Below are 16353 nucleotides of genomic sequence, written 5' to 3' on the forward strand. Positions count from 1 at the left end.
AGAGAGAGAGAGAGAGAGAGAGAGAGAAAGAGAGAGAGAGAGAAAGAAAGAGAAAGAGGCAGGCTCATCTGTTATGCTGAATTTTGCTAATAACCCTGCATCATGATGTGTTTTTAAGTAAGTCTGGCAAAACCAAGTCATCTCAAAAGCATTACTATATTTTATATATTTTAAATTTTTTAATTCCTTACTTATTGGTGACTAAAATTAACATACCTAGGCCCTTCTGTAGGCCTGCATTGCCACCTTGATAAATGTTAAAAGTGCCTTCTGATTCCCAGAAAGCATTTAATTCTCAGTGAGCATGTACCTCATGGAATGCTTCAATAGCACAATTTTAATATATGCTTATTTAGATGCTATAGGTATGGTACATTTCAAAACATAATCCTCAGTATATTAAGAAATTAGGGCTGGGGATATAGCTCAGTGGCATAAGCACCTGCCTGGCAAACGCCAGGTCGTGAGTTCGATCCCCGGTACTGCAAAAAAAAAAACTTAAGCCGGACGTGGTGGCGCACACCTGTAATCCCAGCACTCGGGAGGCTGAGGCAGGAGGATCGTTACCAGTTCGAGACCAGCCTGGGCTACAAAGTGAGCTCAAGGCCAGCCTGAACTGCAGAGCAAGACCCTGTCTCAAAAAGACAAAAAAAAAAACAAAAAAAAAAAGAAATCAATACCAGAATAGAAATTAACAGTGCCTCTAGGTAGTAGTAAAACATTTGAATTTTAGTTTTCTTTATATGTTCAGTATTTTTGACATGTTATACTATAAGCATATACAGTTGTAATTATGAAACTATTTTTAAACAAAGAATTTGGCAGTATATAATATAAAAGTGGAGTATGCAACAGAAACTATTATTCCTGTTTTTATTTTTGGATTTAGACTATGTTTAGGACAAGACCACACTTCATAGCCATGCAAAGCCAAATGAAATGAAATTCCATCTTCTTCTTCCAAATTTCCCTTCTAAATGATAGTTCTGGTGATTTTTTGCAATTTCATTGCTCTTGCTCAGCTTCTTAAAAGCAATTACTGGTAGCTATTTCTAAGGCTACTTTGGAACATATTGGCTGTTGAATGTATTTTCTTTTTTTTTTCTGAAGTGGTTTCAATTTTGAGTAGAGTAATATAATTGCTTCATGGTACTCAATGGAGACTTTTAAAACATGATTAGCATATACTTGGAAATATTAACAAAGTTATTTAATATATTTTTGCAGCATGCCTCAAGAATGATAGAACAATGGGAAATCTTGCAATGCAGGTATTGATGAGGCTCCCAAAATTATATATGAACTCATCCAAAGGGAACAATATGTGTAATTGGAGTTAATTTCTGTGTTAGTTGAGTGAAAGTGCCAGTAAGAAATGTAAAGTGAAAAAAACCTATCATACTGTCTTTATTCATGTACTAAGGAAACAGTTCTTCTGATCAGTCTTCTTTGACAATCAGTATCTGCTTGACTTTAATTCAATTGGTACTTGCCATCCGAAGCGTTTAATTAACTTAAATTTAATGTGATTTATGTTTATGTCAGAGCATCAATTACCCTGTAAAAAACATTATTTTTCACAACTAACTAGGCACAAATCTGGCACATAATTTCTGAGTTTTGAAGATGATGCTACTAAATATTATATATCTTTTCTTAAATTATGCACTAATTTCTCCTCTTCCAATTTCCATTCAAATGAATTTTGTCTGGTATTTTAAATTTGTACTGTATTTTTCATATACATACTTGTGATATAATTTCTTCTCTTATTACACGTTCTGAGCATAAAAGAAATACTTCATCTTTTGTGGAAAATTTAAAATTAGAGGAAGAAAATCAGTCATATAACCCTTTCACATAGAATAATATTTTTATTAATATTCTGATATATCTATTTCTCACATTTTGTCTGTTTTTAAGTTTTTGTCCAGAAAATTAATATTACAAGATAGGCATAGTGGCAATTGTGTATAGTCCAAGATACTTGGGAGGCTGAGGCAGAAGAGTCTCTTGAGTTCAAAAGTTCAAGGCCACCCTAGACAACATAGCACAACCCAATCACAAAAAAGTTGAAATTACATAAACACATGCATACCTAAATTACCTACATAAAGACATACCTAAATCATTTGTCTTTTAAAATTACAAGCATATTCACATTTTAAAAATTCAAGAATATCATTTTGTTGTTCTACTGTATTTAATTAAATGGATATATGTGATATTTTCCACCAGCATTTTTATTATTACATATTTACAGTATATAATGAGTACATTTTCATGGCGAGTTGGTACATGTAAATAACACATTTTAATTTTTTTTACTTCTCCTTCCCCTCTCCCCCCCTCAAGATCTCTTGTTCTCCTTCCCATTTGCAAAAGATCTATATCCCTGTTTCCTATTATTGTGTCAGCATTTACTGGTATGTATGTCTTTTTTGCTGTCAATGTTATTTTTGAAGCTTAATGTGTGTGTTTAAGATTTATCTCTCCCTAATCCTCCATATAAACTTTATCTAAACCTCTGGCAAAACCTCTTCTTTTTTCATCTGTTGTGAACATTTGAATCTTTGAAAATGTGGCAGAAGAAATAGAAGATAATAGAGAAAATGAAACTAATAATAGAAAATAATTACCATTGCAGCTATAAGATGGGAGTTGTTATTAGTCACCTGTGACCTTCAATAAAGTTTACAATGGCAATATTTGCAACAACTGAATAAAAGGAATTTTATTTGCTCTTTTAAAAATGCATTCTTTGGTATCATCAAGGAAGAGAATGTTGTTAATCCCTTGGTACTAAGAAAAGACCTGTTTGGGGGTATATTTTTTGCTATCTATTGTTAATCCTCTTGCCTCTTATTCTCTATTTTTCTAAAGCCATGGGAATAAGGAAGAATTCTCCTGTAGAGGAATACAACTTGCTGTGGATTGGTTTCTAGACAAGGGTCATAAAGATATCACTGTATTTGTGCCTGCATGGAGAAAAGAGCAATCCCGGCCTGATGCTCCCATTACAGGTATTATTTCTTTTCTTTCCTTTTTTTGTCTTTTTGAGACAGGGTCTCGCTATGCAGCTCAGGCTAGCTTTGAGCTCACTTTGTAGCTCAGGCTGGTCTCAAACTTGCAACAATCCTCCTGCCTCAGCCTCCCGAGTGCTGGGATTACAGGCATGCGCCACCATGCCCGGCCAACAGGTATTATTTGAAATGACACATCTTCTGTTATTTAGAGTCAAAGTTAGTAAGATAGTTTGGAGAGGGTGTGATAGCCCCAATTTAGGTAATTATTTTTCTGAGTTGCGAAGTACACTTAAAATGACTTTTAGTGCTTTCTTCAGCAGCACATATACTAAAATATAAGAAGTCTTTTATTAAGTGGAATTTCATTATTGTTTTGTAGCATATGATAGCTAAATGGAGACAACCTCAATTCATCAAAAGATACATAGTTTAAAAAGAGTTTTTTTTTTTTTATTTGACCGCAGACTTTAGACTATAGGGAGATGAATCTAGTTATAAACATCACTCGGTTCTTCAAGAAACTAAAGAAACCATTCTAGAAAGTGAATATTATTTTGAACCACAGAAGTGACTGTGGTGTTTCAAATTAGGGAATGGAAGAGAAAAAGTCCCAGGACAGTCCTAAGCAACTTATCCATGTGGCATAGTAGGTACAGTGCCTAAGGATTATGATACTTTTAAAGTCCCATGAAATGTTTTCATTTTCTTCTCACATCAAAAGGAAAAACTGAATGGAATACAATGCATGTACAATAATGTATAGTAATTTGGATTATATGTGGCTTCATAGCCACGTAATTTCTCAAATGAAATTTTTAGTATTCCACTATGGAGAAAGAGTTAAAGAAGGCAGAAGTGCCTAAGGTGTGCAAAAATTATGATGTACTCCTCCTAATGGTAATAAGAATCCCTGTATTCACTTATAACAGTACGTGTAACGTATGTTCTTTGACAGCATTTGAGAGCACATAGACCCCAATCGTCTGAGTATCTACTCTTGCCCGATCTGCCTAATGAGAAAGCCCAGTGCCTGGCTGTCTGAGCTGTGTGTGGATTTGTCATGTGCTACACAGGCTCCCAAGCCTCAGTCTAAGAGTAGATGCTGGCCCTGCTCAAGCTCAGCCAGCAAGCCTTCTCTCCTCAAGCAACTGGGAGGCCAAAAGGGAAGTGATTCAATATTCAACTGTTATAGCTTGATGTTCCAATTCAGTTTTGGCATTCCTTTAAGCAGAAGCCCAACGTATCAGTCTGAAGAGTGATGCTTTACTCTCCTCCGACAAAAGTAACAAATATTGCCCTGTTTTCTTTCAAAGCCAAAAATCTGATGATTGGGTTGAGGATGTAGCTCAGTAGTAAAGCACTTCCCCAAAACTGCAGGAAGGAAGGAAGGAAGCAAGCAAGCAAGCAAGCAAAGCAAATAAAAAAAGAAAAATAGGGTCTGGGGATTTAGCTCAGAGGCACAGCGCCTGCCTGGCAAGCGCAAGGCTGTGAGTTTGAAAAAATAAAAAATAAAAAAAAAAAAAAATAAAAAATAAAAAAAAAAAAAGGTTGTGAGTTCGATCCCCGGTACCAGAAGAAAAACAAAAACAAAACAAAAAACAAAGACAAAAGAAAAATAAGAAAAGCTAATGTTTCAGCCAAAAGGCAAAACAAAAGTCAAAATGCTAGGATATCAGTGTCATTTTTCACTTTGCATTGTAGTTTTGTTTTGTTTTTTTAAAGCTAGATATGGCTTAATTCAATTCCTTCATTTTATCGAAAAGAAAACTAAAGTCTGAAGGATGTTATGTGCCTAATGTCACAAACCAATGTGATACTATAGCTGGGAGTACAGCCCACGTGCTCTTTAAGGACAAATGACAAACTTATCTAGTACTAACTTTTGTGTTTGTAGTATGACGATAATGCTATTAATTGATGACTTCTATTCTGTGCCATACAATCATGTTTTGACAGATCAAGATATTCTTCGTAAACTGGAAAAGGAAAAGATTCTTGTCTTCACACCATCCCGAAGGGTCCAGGGCAGAAGGGTTGTTTGCTATGATGACCGGTTCATAGTCAAATTAGCTTTTGATTCTGATGGCATCATTGTGTCCAATGACAACTACCGAGATCTTCAAGTCGAAAAGCCAGAATGGAAGAAGTTTATCGAGGAGCGGTTGCTGATGTATTCTTTTGTGAATGACAAGTGCGTTTCTTTCCAGTAGGCTCTGAATCGCCTATATCCAAGTTATTAGTAGGAAAAGATTTCATTTCATATTGATAAGCATTCACTGAACTCTTAGTCTGGAGCATGCATTACGCTGGTTGTCATGCAAATAAAAATTGAACAAGAAATTCAGTCTCCCTGGGCAAAAACAAAAAAACAAAAAAAACAAAAAAAAAGTCTCCCTGGGCATGATGACACATGCCTGTAATCCCAGCACTCAGGAGGCTGAGGCAAGACAATTGCTGTGAGTTTGAGGCCAGCCTGCTATACACAGTGAGTTTAAGGGCAGCCTGAACTACATAGCAAGACCTTGTTTCAAAAACAAACAAACAAACAAAAAACAGAAACTCACTCTCAAGGGGCTCAAAGTGTAGTGGAAAAGAGAAAGAGACAACCACAACATGTTGAATGCGCACTACAGTTAACGTATTTCTAAATTGCTTTGTCTATGTGAAGTGTTAAGAAAATCCTCCCATAGGTAATGACATTTGCAATGAAGTTTATAGAGCAAAGAAGGCTTCTGGGCATGACAGGTGAAGGGGACACTGTGAAGAAAGCTATGAAGGGGGTGGCACATTGAGGAAACCAAGCTGGAATGCCAGTATGGCTGTAACATAAAATTTCTAAAAGAGTGATACACCGGGGTCGGGGGGGAAATCAACATTTCTACATGATCAGGTGGGAGCACAGGGAAGACCTGATGGATTCACAGAAGATAGATTTGAGGCAGGAAGGGTAATTAGAAGTCTGTTACAACAGCACATACAAGAGGCAATGGAGGTCTGAACTTCTGGAAAAGGGACATACGGGAAGACATTCACCCTTGCTTGCTTACTTTCAGATTTATGCCTCCAGATGACCCTTTAGGACGCCATGGCCCAAGCCTTGAAAATTTCTTAAGAAAAAGACCCATTGTTCCGGAGCATAAGAAGCAGCCATGTCCTTATGGTGAGTACCTACATGCAGAACTGAGTTCTCTACTAAGGGAAACATAAGGACCTTAATACTTTTCCTTTCCAGATTTTGCTTTCAAATGGGAAATCCTAGTCTGTTTTCTTTCTACGAGGTAAAGTTTGTATCTGTGTGTACTCTCAGCTAGGGTATTTAAAGAAAAATCTTAGAGACGGCATGAGAAAAAGGTAAGTGAAATTGAAGGGAAGAACAGCTGTCACTTCCTGAAATAACACAGGCTCTAACCGCCTAAGTCCTAAGCAATGTTGCTTGGAACAGGGAAATGCAGAAACTTGTGTCACCTGTGGAAACAGAAAGGGAGTGACAGACTGGGCTTGGCTCCCAGAAGAGCACGTCTGTCAGGCAGGCGACTATTCCTTTAGTCAACTAGTCATACCCTTTTCTTCTCATGTACTTTCCAGTTGCCTCTAAGCCTCATTCCCTTTTTTAAAAAATAGTTTTCTGCACTGAAGTAGTGCTCTCACCCAAGTGCCAAGTTTGTGGGACTAACTGGGCAACATGGGCTATTCAGTTTGAGACTGTCATGGATAATCATTTGTGGTTTTATCTGAGGAGGGGCCATTTTGCTTTTTGTCCTCTATTAATGTTTAAATCGCAGAGTACTTTCATGTTCGTTATCTCATTTCATCTTTCCAGTGACCCTAAAATAGACACATGATTACAAAGGTTTTTTTAGAGAAGAGAAAATGAGGCTCAGAAAATAGAGTCACCACGTCACACAGCCAATAAGGGATACAATGGAACTGACACTCAGGCCCGACTGGTCTCCAAGGCTGTGCCCCCCGCTTAGCCTCGCACTGCACCATGCTGCCCTGTTATTCTAGGCTGCCTCAGTGATGGTGTGCACTGAGGTCTGTGCATTACCAGAAAACTTAGGCCTGTTCCACTGCTCAGTTCTCAGTGTTGACACTGCAGTTTCCTCCCCAGCTTTCTACTTCCTCCCTCTCCCCTCACAGTGTGTGGTGCCTCCTTGGTGTCGTCTGTCTCTCATCTTTGTGGGCAGTTAACTTCCTATCTCATCATCAAACAGTGAAACCCTAACCTCTGTGACCAGATTGTTACAACATCTCTGACACGGAGCCTTATACCACTATGAGAGAGAGTCTTACCCCAAGGCATTATTTTTCAGGCAAAAAATGCACCTACGGCCACAAGTGCAAATACTACCATCCGGAGCGGGCCAACCAACCCCAGCGTTCGGTGGCTGATGAGCTCCGCATCAGTGCCAAACTGTCCACAGTGAAAACCATGAGCGAAGGCCCCCTGGCCAAGTGTGGGACAGGGATGTCTAGTGTCAAAGGTGAGATAACCTCAGAGGTGAAACGTGTGGCACCCAAGCGCCAGTCAGATCCCAGCATCCGGTCTGTGGCTGTGGAGCCTGAGGAATGGCTGCCCATTGCTCGTAAGCCCGAGGCCAGCTCGGTCCCATCACTTGTGACTGCCCTCAGTGTCCCCACAATCCCACCCCTCAAAAGCCATGCAGTGGGTGCACTCAACACCCGTTCGGCCAGCAGCCCAGTGCCAGGATCCTCCCATTTCCCCCATCAGAAGGCCTCACTGGAGCACATGGCCAGCATGCAGTACCCACCTATCCTGGTTACCAACAGCCATGGGACCCCAATTAACTATACTGAGCAATACCCAAAGTTTGAGTCTATGGGGGACCATAGCTACTATTCGGTGTTAGGCGACTTCTCCAAACTGAACATCAACAGCATGCACAATAGAGAGTACTACACGGCCGAAGCAGATCGAGGCATGTATGGTCGGAATCCCAACTTCTGTCCTGACGGTCTCGTGAGCCATACCAGGAACGACAACTATTCCTCTTACAACAACCTGTACTTGGCTGTAGCTGATGCCCATCCTGAAGGCAGTTTGAAGCTACACCGCTCAGCATCTCAGAACCGTCTTCAGCCTTTTTCTCATGGTTACCATGAAGCCTTAACTAGAGTGCAGAGTTATGGCCCAGAGGATTCCAAGCAAGGCCCCCACAAGCAGTCGGTTCCCCACTTAGCTTTGCATGTCCAGCACTCGGCAACTGGAGCACGCCCCAGCTGTCCTGGAGACTACGCCATGCCTCCCAATATTCATCCTGGGGCAACCTCCCAGTCAGGCCGTGCCCTAGTAATGACTCGGATGGATAGCATTTCTGATTCCCGACTCTATGAGAGCAACCCCTTGAGGCAAAGACGACCTCCTCTGTGCCGGGAACAGCATGCCAGCTGGGACCCACTGCCCAGTGCAACCGATTCCTATGGCTATCACTCCTGCTCCTTAAGTAACAGCCTCATGCAGCCATGTTATGAGCCAGTCATGGTACGGAGCATGCCTGAAAAGATGGAGCAGCTTTGGAGGAATCCTTGGGTTGGAATGTGCAATGATTCCAGGGAGAATATGATTCCAGAGCACCAATATCAGACCTACAAGAACCTTTGCAATATTTTCCCTTCTAACATTGTTCTTGCAGTGATGGAGAAGAACCCTCACACATCAGATGCCCAGCAACTGGCAGCTTTAATTGTTGCGAAGCTTAGAGCTGCACGTTGACATGACATAGGACTTAGTCCTTTATGCACATATAAATATTAATACTAACAATACACTAATACTATGATTATAGTAACTAATGATTTACATTGCGCTTTAAAAGTTATTGAATGTTTACATCATTTAAGCTCACAACAACCCAGTGAAATAGGTCTTATTAACATCCTATTTCACAGAGAAGGAAGCCGAAGCTCAATGAGATGTAAGTGACTTGCCATGGTTATGCTGCTAGCAAATGACCAAGTCAAGACGCATACCCAAATCCTCTGACTCCAAGTCTCTTGCCCTTTTGCACTGCACCACTGCAGGTAATGGAAGACAAAACCCAGGGAAAGGAGCCTAAGTGCAAGAAATCCCAAGGGATTCCATTACCAGCACTTTCTTAATCACATGTTCTGTGTTACAGAGTATGGATGATATAACCAATTTAGAGAGAAAAAGCATCAGGATCAGATCATGTGGTGAATTAACATTTTAGGGTTTTAATAAAAATATTTAAAACTATTTAAAAGTAAGGGTCGGGGATATAGCTCAGTGGCACAGTGCCTGCCTAGCAAGCGCAAGGCCCTGAGTTCAATTACCGGTACTAAAAAAAAAAAAGAAAAAAGAAAAACAAACAAAAAAATTAAATACATACTGTATTGCATGGGTATCTGATCATTCATTATCTTTATTAATCAAGCCATAGGGTAACATTGAAGCTTCTAGAACTGTATTTAAACCCTATCATTAGCAATTATATTGCATGTATGAGTGTACATATTTGGTTTGATACGTGTGTATATCTGATATAACTTTTATATAGTGATTTTGAGAAGGTCAGCTCTACACAGTCCTAGTCTACAGGTGTATAGATCATGAATCTTATTGATTTTTGTCATATTTCATACTTTCAACTCAATCTCAATGTGAATTTATGTGCTAATATTTGAACATTGCTTTCTTAGGCACCAGAGCAAACCAGCTTTATTTCCTTTTCTTCCTTTTTACTTGCCAGCATTTATTACCAGTTCTTAGCTTCTAAGTTTCTTCACCTCAGCAAATTAGGGGTCAGGTTGAAGCCTTCTGCAGAGGAGCTGCTGAGTAAGTTTAAAATCCACACATAGTATGCGCTACAAAAGTGCAGAAGAGTCTGACCAGAACCAAAGGACTACCAAGTCCACTCCCCTTATCCCAGGAAAGATGGCCAAACCTACATGAAAGTAAATGAAAACACAAAAGCTTCATGCAAGGAGGGACTAATGGATGCCTTTTGGACTTCTGACCTATGCAGTATTAAACATCACAGGATAAAATATAATGGAGGACAGTGTATAGCCATGTCATCTGCTTTCTCCTGCCGTCCACCCTTTGGGCAATAAGGTCAATCACTGCTGAAACAGAATTTCTTTAGGAAACAAAACCAGGGGATTTTTCAGGTAGAAGAAAGGTAGATTCCAAAAGGGAATGCTGCATCTTTGCTAACAGCTGGCTCAGTTATGCACTTCAAATCCATTCAAAGGAGAGTGCAGTTGCTGTTAGATAATTCTTAGATGCATTACTCAAGAAGGCATGACTTCTGGGTTGAGTGGCACTATTTGCGCAATTTGTATCTTGCTCAGGGTGGGAACCTGTGTAGCTAAATGCCTCTAGAAGAGGTGTTTATTGATTTGTTACGCTGCACTGAACGCACCCCCTTTTTGAACCCATTGTATATTTCAACATTTTGAACCATGCCCAGCTCACTATTTCTTGAGCTGGCACTTGATAACTTCAATGGTCGTTTTTTTTTTCATGAAAGTTGAGAGGGCCTGGCCTGGCCTTTTGTTTCTTCATGAGAAGGTGTGACACTGCCTATAAATGTTTCTTACTGTGAAACACTCTGAATGTGAGGCTGCAGTCAAGGTTATTTCTGGGGTTTGATAACGGCTTGCATGCTGCTTTCTGGCTTTCTCTCTGTCCAAGCTGATCAATACTGCATCTTAACTAGTGTTTCTCTTCACGTACCCACAGCTTCGCATTCATCTCCTAACCTCTAATCATCCCATTCCCCAGCATACTGAGAAAGTGTAAAAGTATTTTTTTAATCAGGTAGGTCCACAGAGAATGATATTTGCCACCGCAGTTCTTGCTATTTCACACAAACACTTCTTCATACCTTCAATGTCTTAAGAGCTTCCAAAATGTCTCACGTCTAGGCAATAGTTTTTGACAACCTACTCTTACTACCAAATTCATCAATGAGTGACACTGCAGTGTCCACCCATTGCACAATTTACAGGAAAGCACAAGATTAATCTTGTCTGCAATTCATCTTGAATATAATCATATTTAGTGCTCAAAGTAAGTGCGAGCTCTTTCCGGTACAGGAAATACTCTTAGCGCACTGTATGTGTCTTTTATTTTCTAAAACAAATAATCATTCTTTTCTCATAAAATGTGTACAAACCAAAGTAGCTAGGAGCAATGCCTCGAATAACCAGAAATGACCTTTTGTTGATACAAATTGTATCTTTTTTTCCTGGTTGTATAGAAATAAATGTACAAAACTCACCTTAAACTAGGTTTGGTACTGAATTTTCTCCATGATGTTTGTGGCACTGTGTGTCACAAGGTCACAGGGAAGTAAGTAGCCCGGGGATTATGAGGGAGCTTTTATTTCCAAAGGGTAGTGGTGGTTTATAAGCAAAGATAATTTTTCAAGGCCTCTTTACTATACAGGTATTGTGTGTACAATTTCAAGTATTGCGTATGTCCTTGCTAGCCTATCAGATTTAATATGTCCTTATAACAGAGGTTTTGTGCTTCAAAAACGTGAATGTTAACGAATCATCTGCAAGAATCTATAATGCAGCTATACAACTATGAATGCCTAAATCCAGCTTGTTTCTTAGTTATTAGACAAACATATTCTTTATATTGAGGTCTGCATACTTCTTTTGCATTTTGCCTGTAATTATAAAATAGCAAATAACAAAGAGCACTGGGATTTCCCTGGCTCCCTTGATAATAAAATCAAGCTTCCTTCATGGAGCTTAGCATGTGTCCTTCAGGATATTTGCCTCTAAGCACTCAGCATAGTTACTGCAGTGTTTTGTGTGGTTTCAAGAAGCAGTACATTTTGTAAGAGGTGCTTTGTAATTTTAATTCTTCCACTGATTTTCTGACCTCATAGTAAGCCCTTGCCTATTAAGGTCTTAGATTTTACAGTTTTGTGATTTTGTGTGCGTGTGTGACTTTGCTGTTGTTTTCACTTTGACATAAAGGAGAAATGGGGCCCTCGTATGGCACAGTCAATCCAGGGACCCCTTTCTATAAAACAGTTCACAGAACAGGAAAGGCTTTTCAAAGGTAACATCAAACTACTGCACGCTTACAGTGCCAGGTATAGACCAGAGAATGGCAGGTATGACAGATGCCTTACAGAAATGGTCTATGAAACTTTTCCTCTTCTAAATAAGGAGACACCTAGCATGATTTTTTCCTCTCTGTTTCCCCCTTCTCCCCGTCCCCTGCCAGTTTCTAGAATACTTCTCTTAAATTCATTTTTCTATTTTGGAGTAAATTATCTTTATACAGTAATTTAATGTTGGAATCCATGAACCTTTCTCACTGAGTTTTCTTCTAACATGGAAGAGTTCATTTTGAGAGGCACTATTTATGCTGTAAGGGACTTTGTACAAATGCCCTTTTTGAGGGCCTACAATTTCAATACATTTTGTTTTACTCTGTGAACCAGGTCTGGATTTGCACAGAAAAGTAATGCTGAACTGTCCAAAGAGCCCTGCTCAGGTCTCCTAACCTTCCTCTACCCTCCCCTAGTTTGTTTCTCCTCAGGTCTCATACTGGGGAGTACAGTCTTCAACTGAAATAGCACTACAGTTAGTTTTCATTGGAAACCAAACCAGTGTATTTCTGGTATCTGCTTGTCTAAAGTAGTCAATGCCTTTGCAAAGATTCAGCATATTCAATATCTACTGTATTATAGCTAGCTATATACATAGGCAGATTGACTATTTTTAGTCCTGGTTTGTGTATCATTGAGCTATAGTAGTTTGCTTATCCATTTGTGGGATTAAACAATACTGTTTAATGGTTGTAAACTTTTACAAAACCTCTTTGGGTTTCTTGTTTGACCCAAACATAATGTAAGTCTCAATGACAAAATACACAAAGCCAACCAGAGGTGAGTGAAAAATATATCTTTTCCCGAGCTTCACCTGCCCCCAAAATGCATGTGCAATGCTCTGTAATATGTTCTCACTAAAATGAATGTGCTATGATTATTTAATAAGGTTTTGTCTCACCTATAATCATAATGGAAAATGTTGTATCGTTGAAACAATGAATTGTAACCACACTTATTGCATAAACTATTTGTTTACTAAGTACTGACGGCTCTTTCTTTAAGAATATTAACAACAATAACCATACCACACATAAACATATATATACTTTGCACCTTGAGACAAGCTATAAAGGCAGCGATCCCCACCCCAAGTGAGTCCATCTGAATTTCACCACAGTAAGTCTACGTCCTCTAAGTTTTGAAGACTAAGATAACTCCTAGACTAATAGTATACTAAGTGGATCCAACTAGTTTTTTCTACAAGGCAGGGCTGGCTTCCCTTGGTGGGTCAGAATGACGTGGCAGGGTCGGCCCAGACTTATCTGTGTACGCAGCCTGTAGTTTCTCCCCAGAGCCTCAAGGCCACAAAGACATCATCTGTGGAACCTGAGACAGAATATCAGAGCCAGAAGAAGCGTAACACCCTATGCTGCATACCCGCTTCTCCGGTTATTTTGCATGAAATGAGGCTCCGGTAGGAGTGCTGAAGGGGATGTGACCGAGGCCCAGTGAAATTAGCAGGAAAAGAAATACTGGAAGGCCAGGCCTTGCGACTCCCAGCCCAATACGCCCTTTACTTAGCATCATGTTGTCCACTCTTGTCTCAGCCCTCTCTGGAGCCTCCTACTCACTCCCCACCCCACTGCAGGCCAGTCTCACTCTAAAGACAGAGGTGGCCACAGTGGCTGCAGAGAAGCCCAGCCCTAAGAGCCTTTGGAAGAGGCCATTTGTGAACTTGAGGCTGTTTTTTAAAAGTCATCCTCCATAGGACTAACAGTGCTCATTTCTTCCCACCCTTTTCTTTTTCTGTCTTTCCTGTTGCTCCCTCGTCTCACATTCCTCAGGCATATCTGTACCAAGTTCTGAGTACCAAATCAGTGCCTGGTCCATACTGGGCTAAAACAGATCCTATTTGGGGGAAATTGCCCTCTAGTGGTGGAATGAAGCACATAGAAAAAAAAACCCACAAAGACCATGGTAACATGGGCATAGGGATAATGGTAAGAACAATTAGAACTCTAAGAGGGAACAACTGAATGTTTAATGCTTCTTCCCTAATCACTGATGAAAATTCAGCTGGTCTGGCCATAGCACTCCTCCAGCTCACCCCTCTGACTTTATGATTTACCCAGCTGCATCACCATATTCCAATCATCCTGGAAATTGCTCTGGTGCCCCCAAGCATGTTCTTCAGACTTTGGCCTTCCTTTCACTCTTTGCTCTGACTAGTAAAGTCTTGCTTTTCAAGACTCAGTCCTAATGTCACCTTCCCTAGGAAGCAGTACCAACTACTATTAGTCCAGACACTGTTAGTCTCTTCCCACAGTGGACCTTGCAGGATTCTTGAACAGTACCTTTCTTATTTAGCACTTAACCATTCTATTGTAATTTTTTGGGCAGTCTGTAGCACCACAAGAGTTCATTTCCGATGAACTCTGTCCTGTCAGAGGGTCTCCATAACTTATGTTCCCTTCTGTCGACCCCTCCTCATTGCCTCCCACTTAACTGGATGCAGTTCAAATTCTTCTAATCAGTTCTTGACCTCTAAGAAGGAAAAGGTCCAAGAGCAGTAAAGTTACTTCCTGGTAATAGCATATCCACTTCTGCTCCTACTATCTGAAACGCTTGGACCTGGCCTCACAGTTCTTACGTTTCAGGAATCCAGCCAGTAATGACCCTTGGCTTTTACTTTTCCAGTTCTGCGCTAGAAATGGGCTCAAGCAGTATGCTTCTTCTTCGTAGGTAAGTCTTTGAGGCCCAGGAAAAAGCAACATCCTGGCTGATATAGGAACCTGAGTCTTGAGTTCAAAACTCAACACTGGCAGGAATCCTCACCACACACAAATATAAAATATGCCATGCTTTAGATAGCACTTTCAAATCTATTGTCTGTTTTGATCTTTGTAGCAAGTCTGTAAGACAAACATTATTCTTCTACAGATGAAAAAATATAGCATGATTTGCTCAAGCTTGTTCCTACTATGAGGTGGAGCTTGCTTGGAACCCAGGTCTTTGGGCAACTTCTACCACTGCATTGTGAACTTTGGTGTGCATCAAAATCAACAAGGGTCTAATAAAGCAGATTGCCGTCCCTCTTCAACCTTTGATTCAGAAAGTCTGATGGGGTTCAAAAATTTACATTCCTAACAAGAACACAAATAATGCTGAAACTGCAAGAAAACAGACCTACAACAATCTAAGAATTGCTGTGGCTATTTGCAAATTCCTTCCCTTTTTGTCTGCTTCTTGGTCTTAATGCATTTTAAACAAGAGGGCAAGACAAAAACTTATTCTCCAAACCTTCTTTTACAGTAAACTCCATCTTTCCAAAGAAATCACAAGTGGGATCCGAACACATACACAATAGTCAGGGCTGCTCTGGTGAAGTGGTGGAGAGGAGCTGAGAACTTGTGGTACCCACCTCCCCAGGTGCTGGAATACCTAACCAAAGCACACATTTTCAAGTACCTTCAGTAGAGGGCCTACATCCTTTGAGGACTCTGCCAGCTGATACTCCAGTACCTGGGAAAATTTTAGTCTTTGACATTGTGAGGGGAGAGGGAAGAGTCAGAGAGACTTTGTGTTAACCAGTACACAAAACTGTTCTGACCGTGCCTAATGTTTGTGTCCATATGAGAAATCTTAACCTTTTTGAGCTGGTGAAATCATGGAACCCTTTGACAATAACAAAAGCTATGGACCAGCTCCCTAGAGAAATGATAATATACACATAACTGCCAAGGTATTTAGTATATCCCTAGGGTCCTAACTCAAGCTAACACGCTTGATTAGAGGGCCAGGGGAGGAGCTCAGTAATAGAGCACTTCCCTAGTACACACAAAGCCCTGTGTTCAATCCCCAGCACCCTAAAGCAAAAAACCCTTGATTGGGCTATGGCACAGCACTTCCACCAAATTCTCCCTTGGTGTCTTTTAACAAGTCTTATCCATGATTTCTTTGCACAACCACCTAGAAAAATTCTGTCAGGCACTTAGCAGAGGTAACAGGTTATTACCCAGTAAACGTGTCCTTCCTCACCAGGCTGACAGCACTGAGGGTGAAAACATGGCTTATTTAGCCCCCATCTCTTGGTAGCTCAGGGATGCCATGGGGTAGGCACTAGGAGGTTCAGAGAGGGCCTGCAGGGACTAAGTGACAACAAACAAGTGGCTCTGTGTGAGCCCCTAGGACAGTTTTCTGGCTCTAATGTCTGCTGCAGGGAAAGTCTACTCTTCTTCTTCTAAGGCAAAAGAGAGGTGACAAAG

At 40.3% G+C, this 16353-nt stretch overlaps 2 protein-coding genes across 10 annotated transcripts in view; one reads left to right on the top strand and one right to left on the bottom strand.

Moving 5' to 3' along the window:
• Positions 1 to 9315, top strand: part of Zc3h12b (zinc finger CCCH-type containing 12B) — a 485919-nt gene extending 476604 nt beyond the window's left edge. For all 7 annotated transcript variants that reach the window (XM_013502827.1, XM_013502829.1, XM_013502831.1 and 4 more), the window contains 4 exons: positions 2884 to 3023; positions 4983 to 5217; positions 6080 to 6186; positions 7340 to 9315. In XM_013502827.1, the coding sequence (XP_013358281.1) occupies positions 2884 to 3023; positions 4983 to 5217; positions 6080 to 6186; positions 7340 to 8760 (1903 nt within the window). In that variant the 3' untranslated portion in view covers positions 8761 to 9315. The remainder of the gene's footprint in view (positions 1 to 2883; positions 3024 to 4982; positions 5218 to 6079; positions 6187 to 7339) is intronic.
• Positions 1 to 16353, bottom strand: part of Las1l (LAS1-like, ribosome biogenesis factor) — a 45435-nt gene that overhangs the window by 9153 nt on the left and 19929 nt on the right. The window contains exon 14 of one of the 3 annotated variants that reach the window (XM_013502843.1): positions 1855 to 2038. The exons of 1 other annotated variant lie outside the window; for it this stretch is intronic. In XM_013502843.1, the coding sequence (XP_013358297.1) occupies positions 2020 to 2038 (19 nt within the window). In that variant the 3' untranslated portion in view covers positions 1855 to 2019. Of the gene's footprint in view, positions 1 to 1854; positions 2039 to 5256; positions 5333 to 16353 lie in introns of those variants that run through there. One more of the 3 variants, XM_013502842.1, reaches the window with a different exon arrangement.

The sequence above is a fragment of the Chinchilla lanigera genome, unplaced genomic scaffold, assembly GCF_000276665.1.
Source record: "Chinchilla lanigera isolate Chin_1 unplaced genomic scaffold, ChiLan1.0 scaffold00074, whole genome shotgun sequence".
NCBI lineage: Eukaryota > Metazoa > Chordata > Mammalia > Rodentia > Chinchillidae > Chinchilla > Chinchilla lanigera.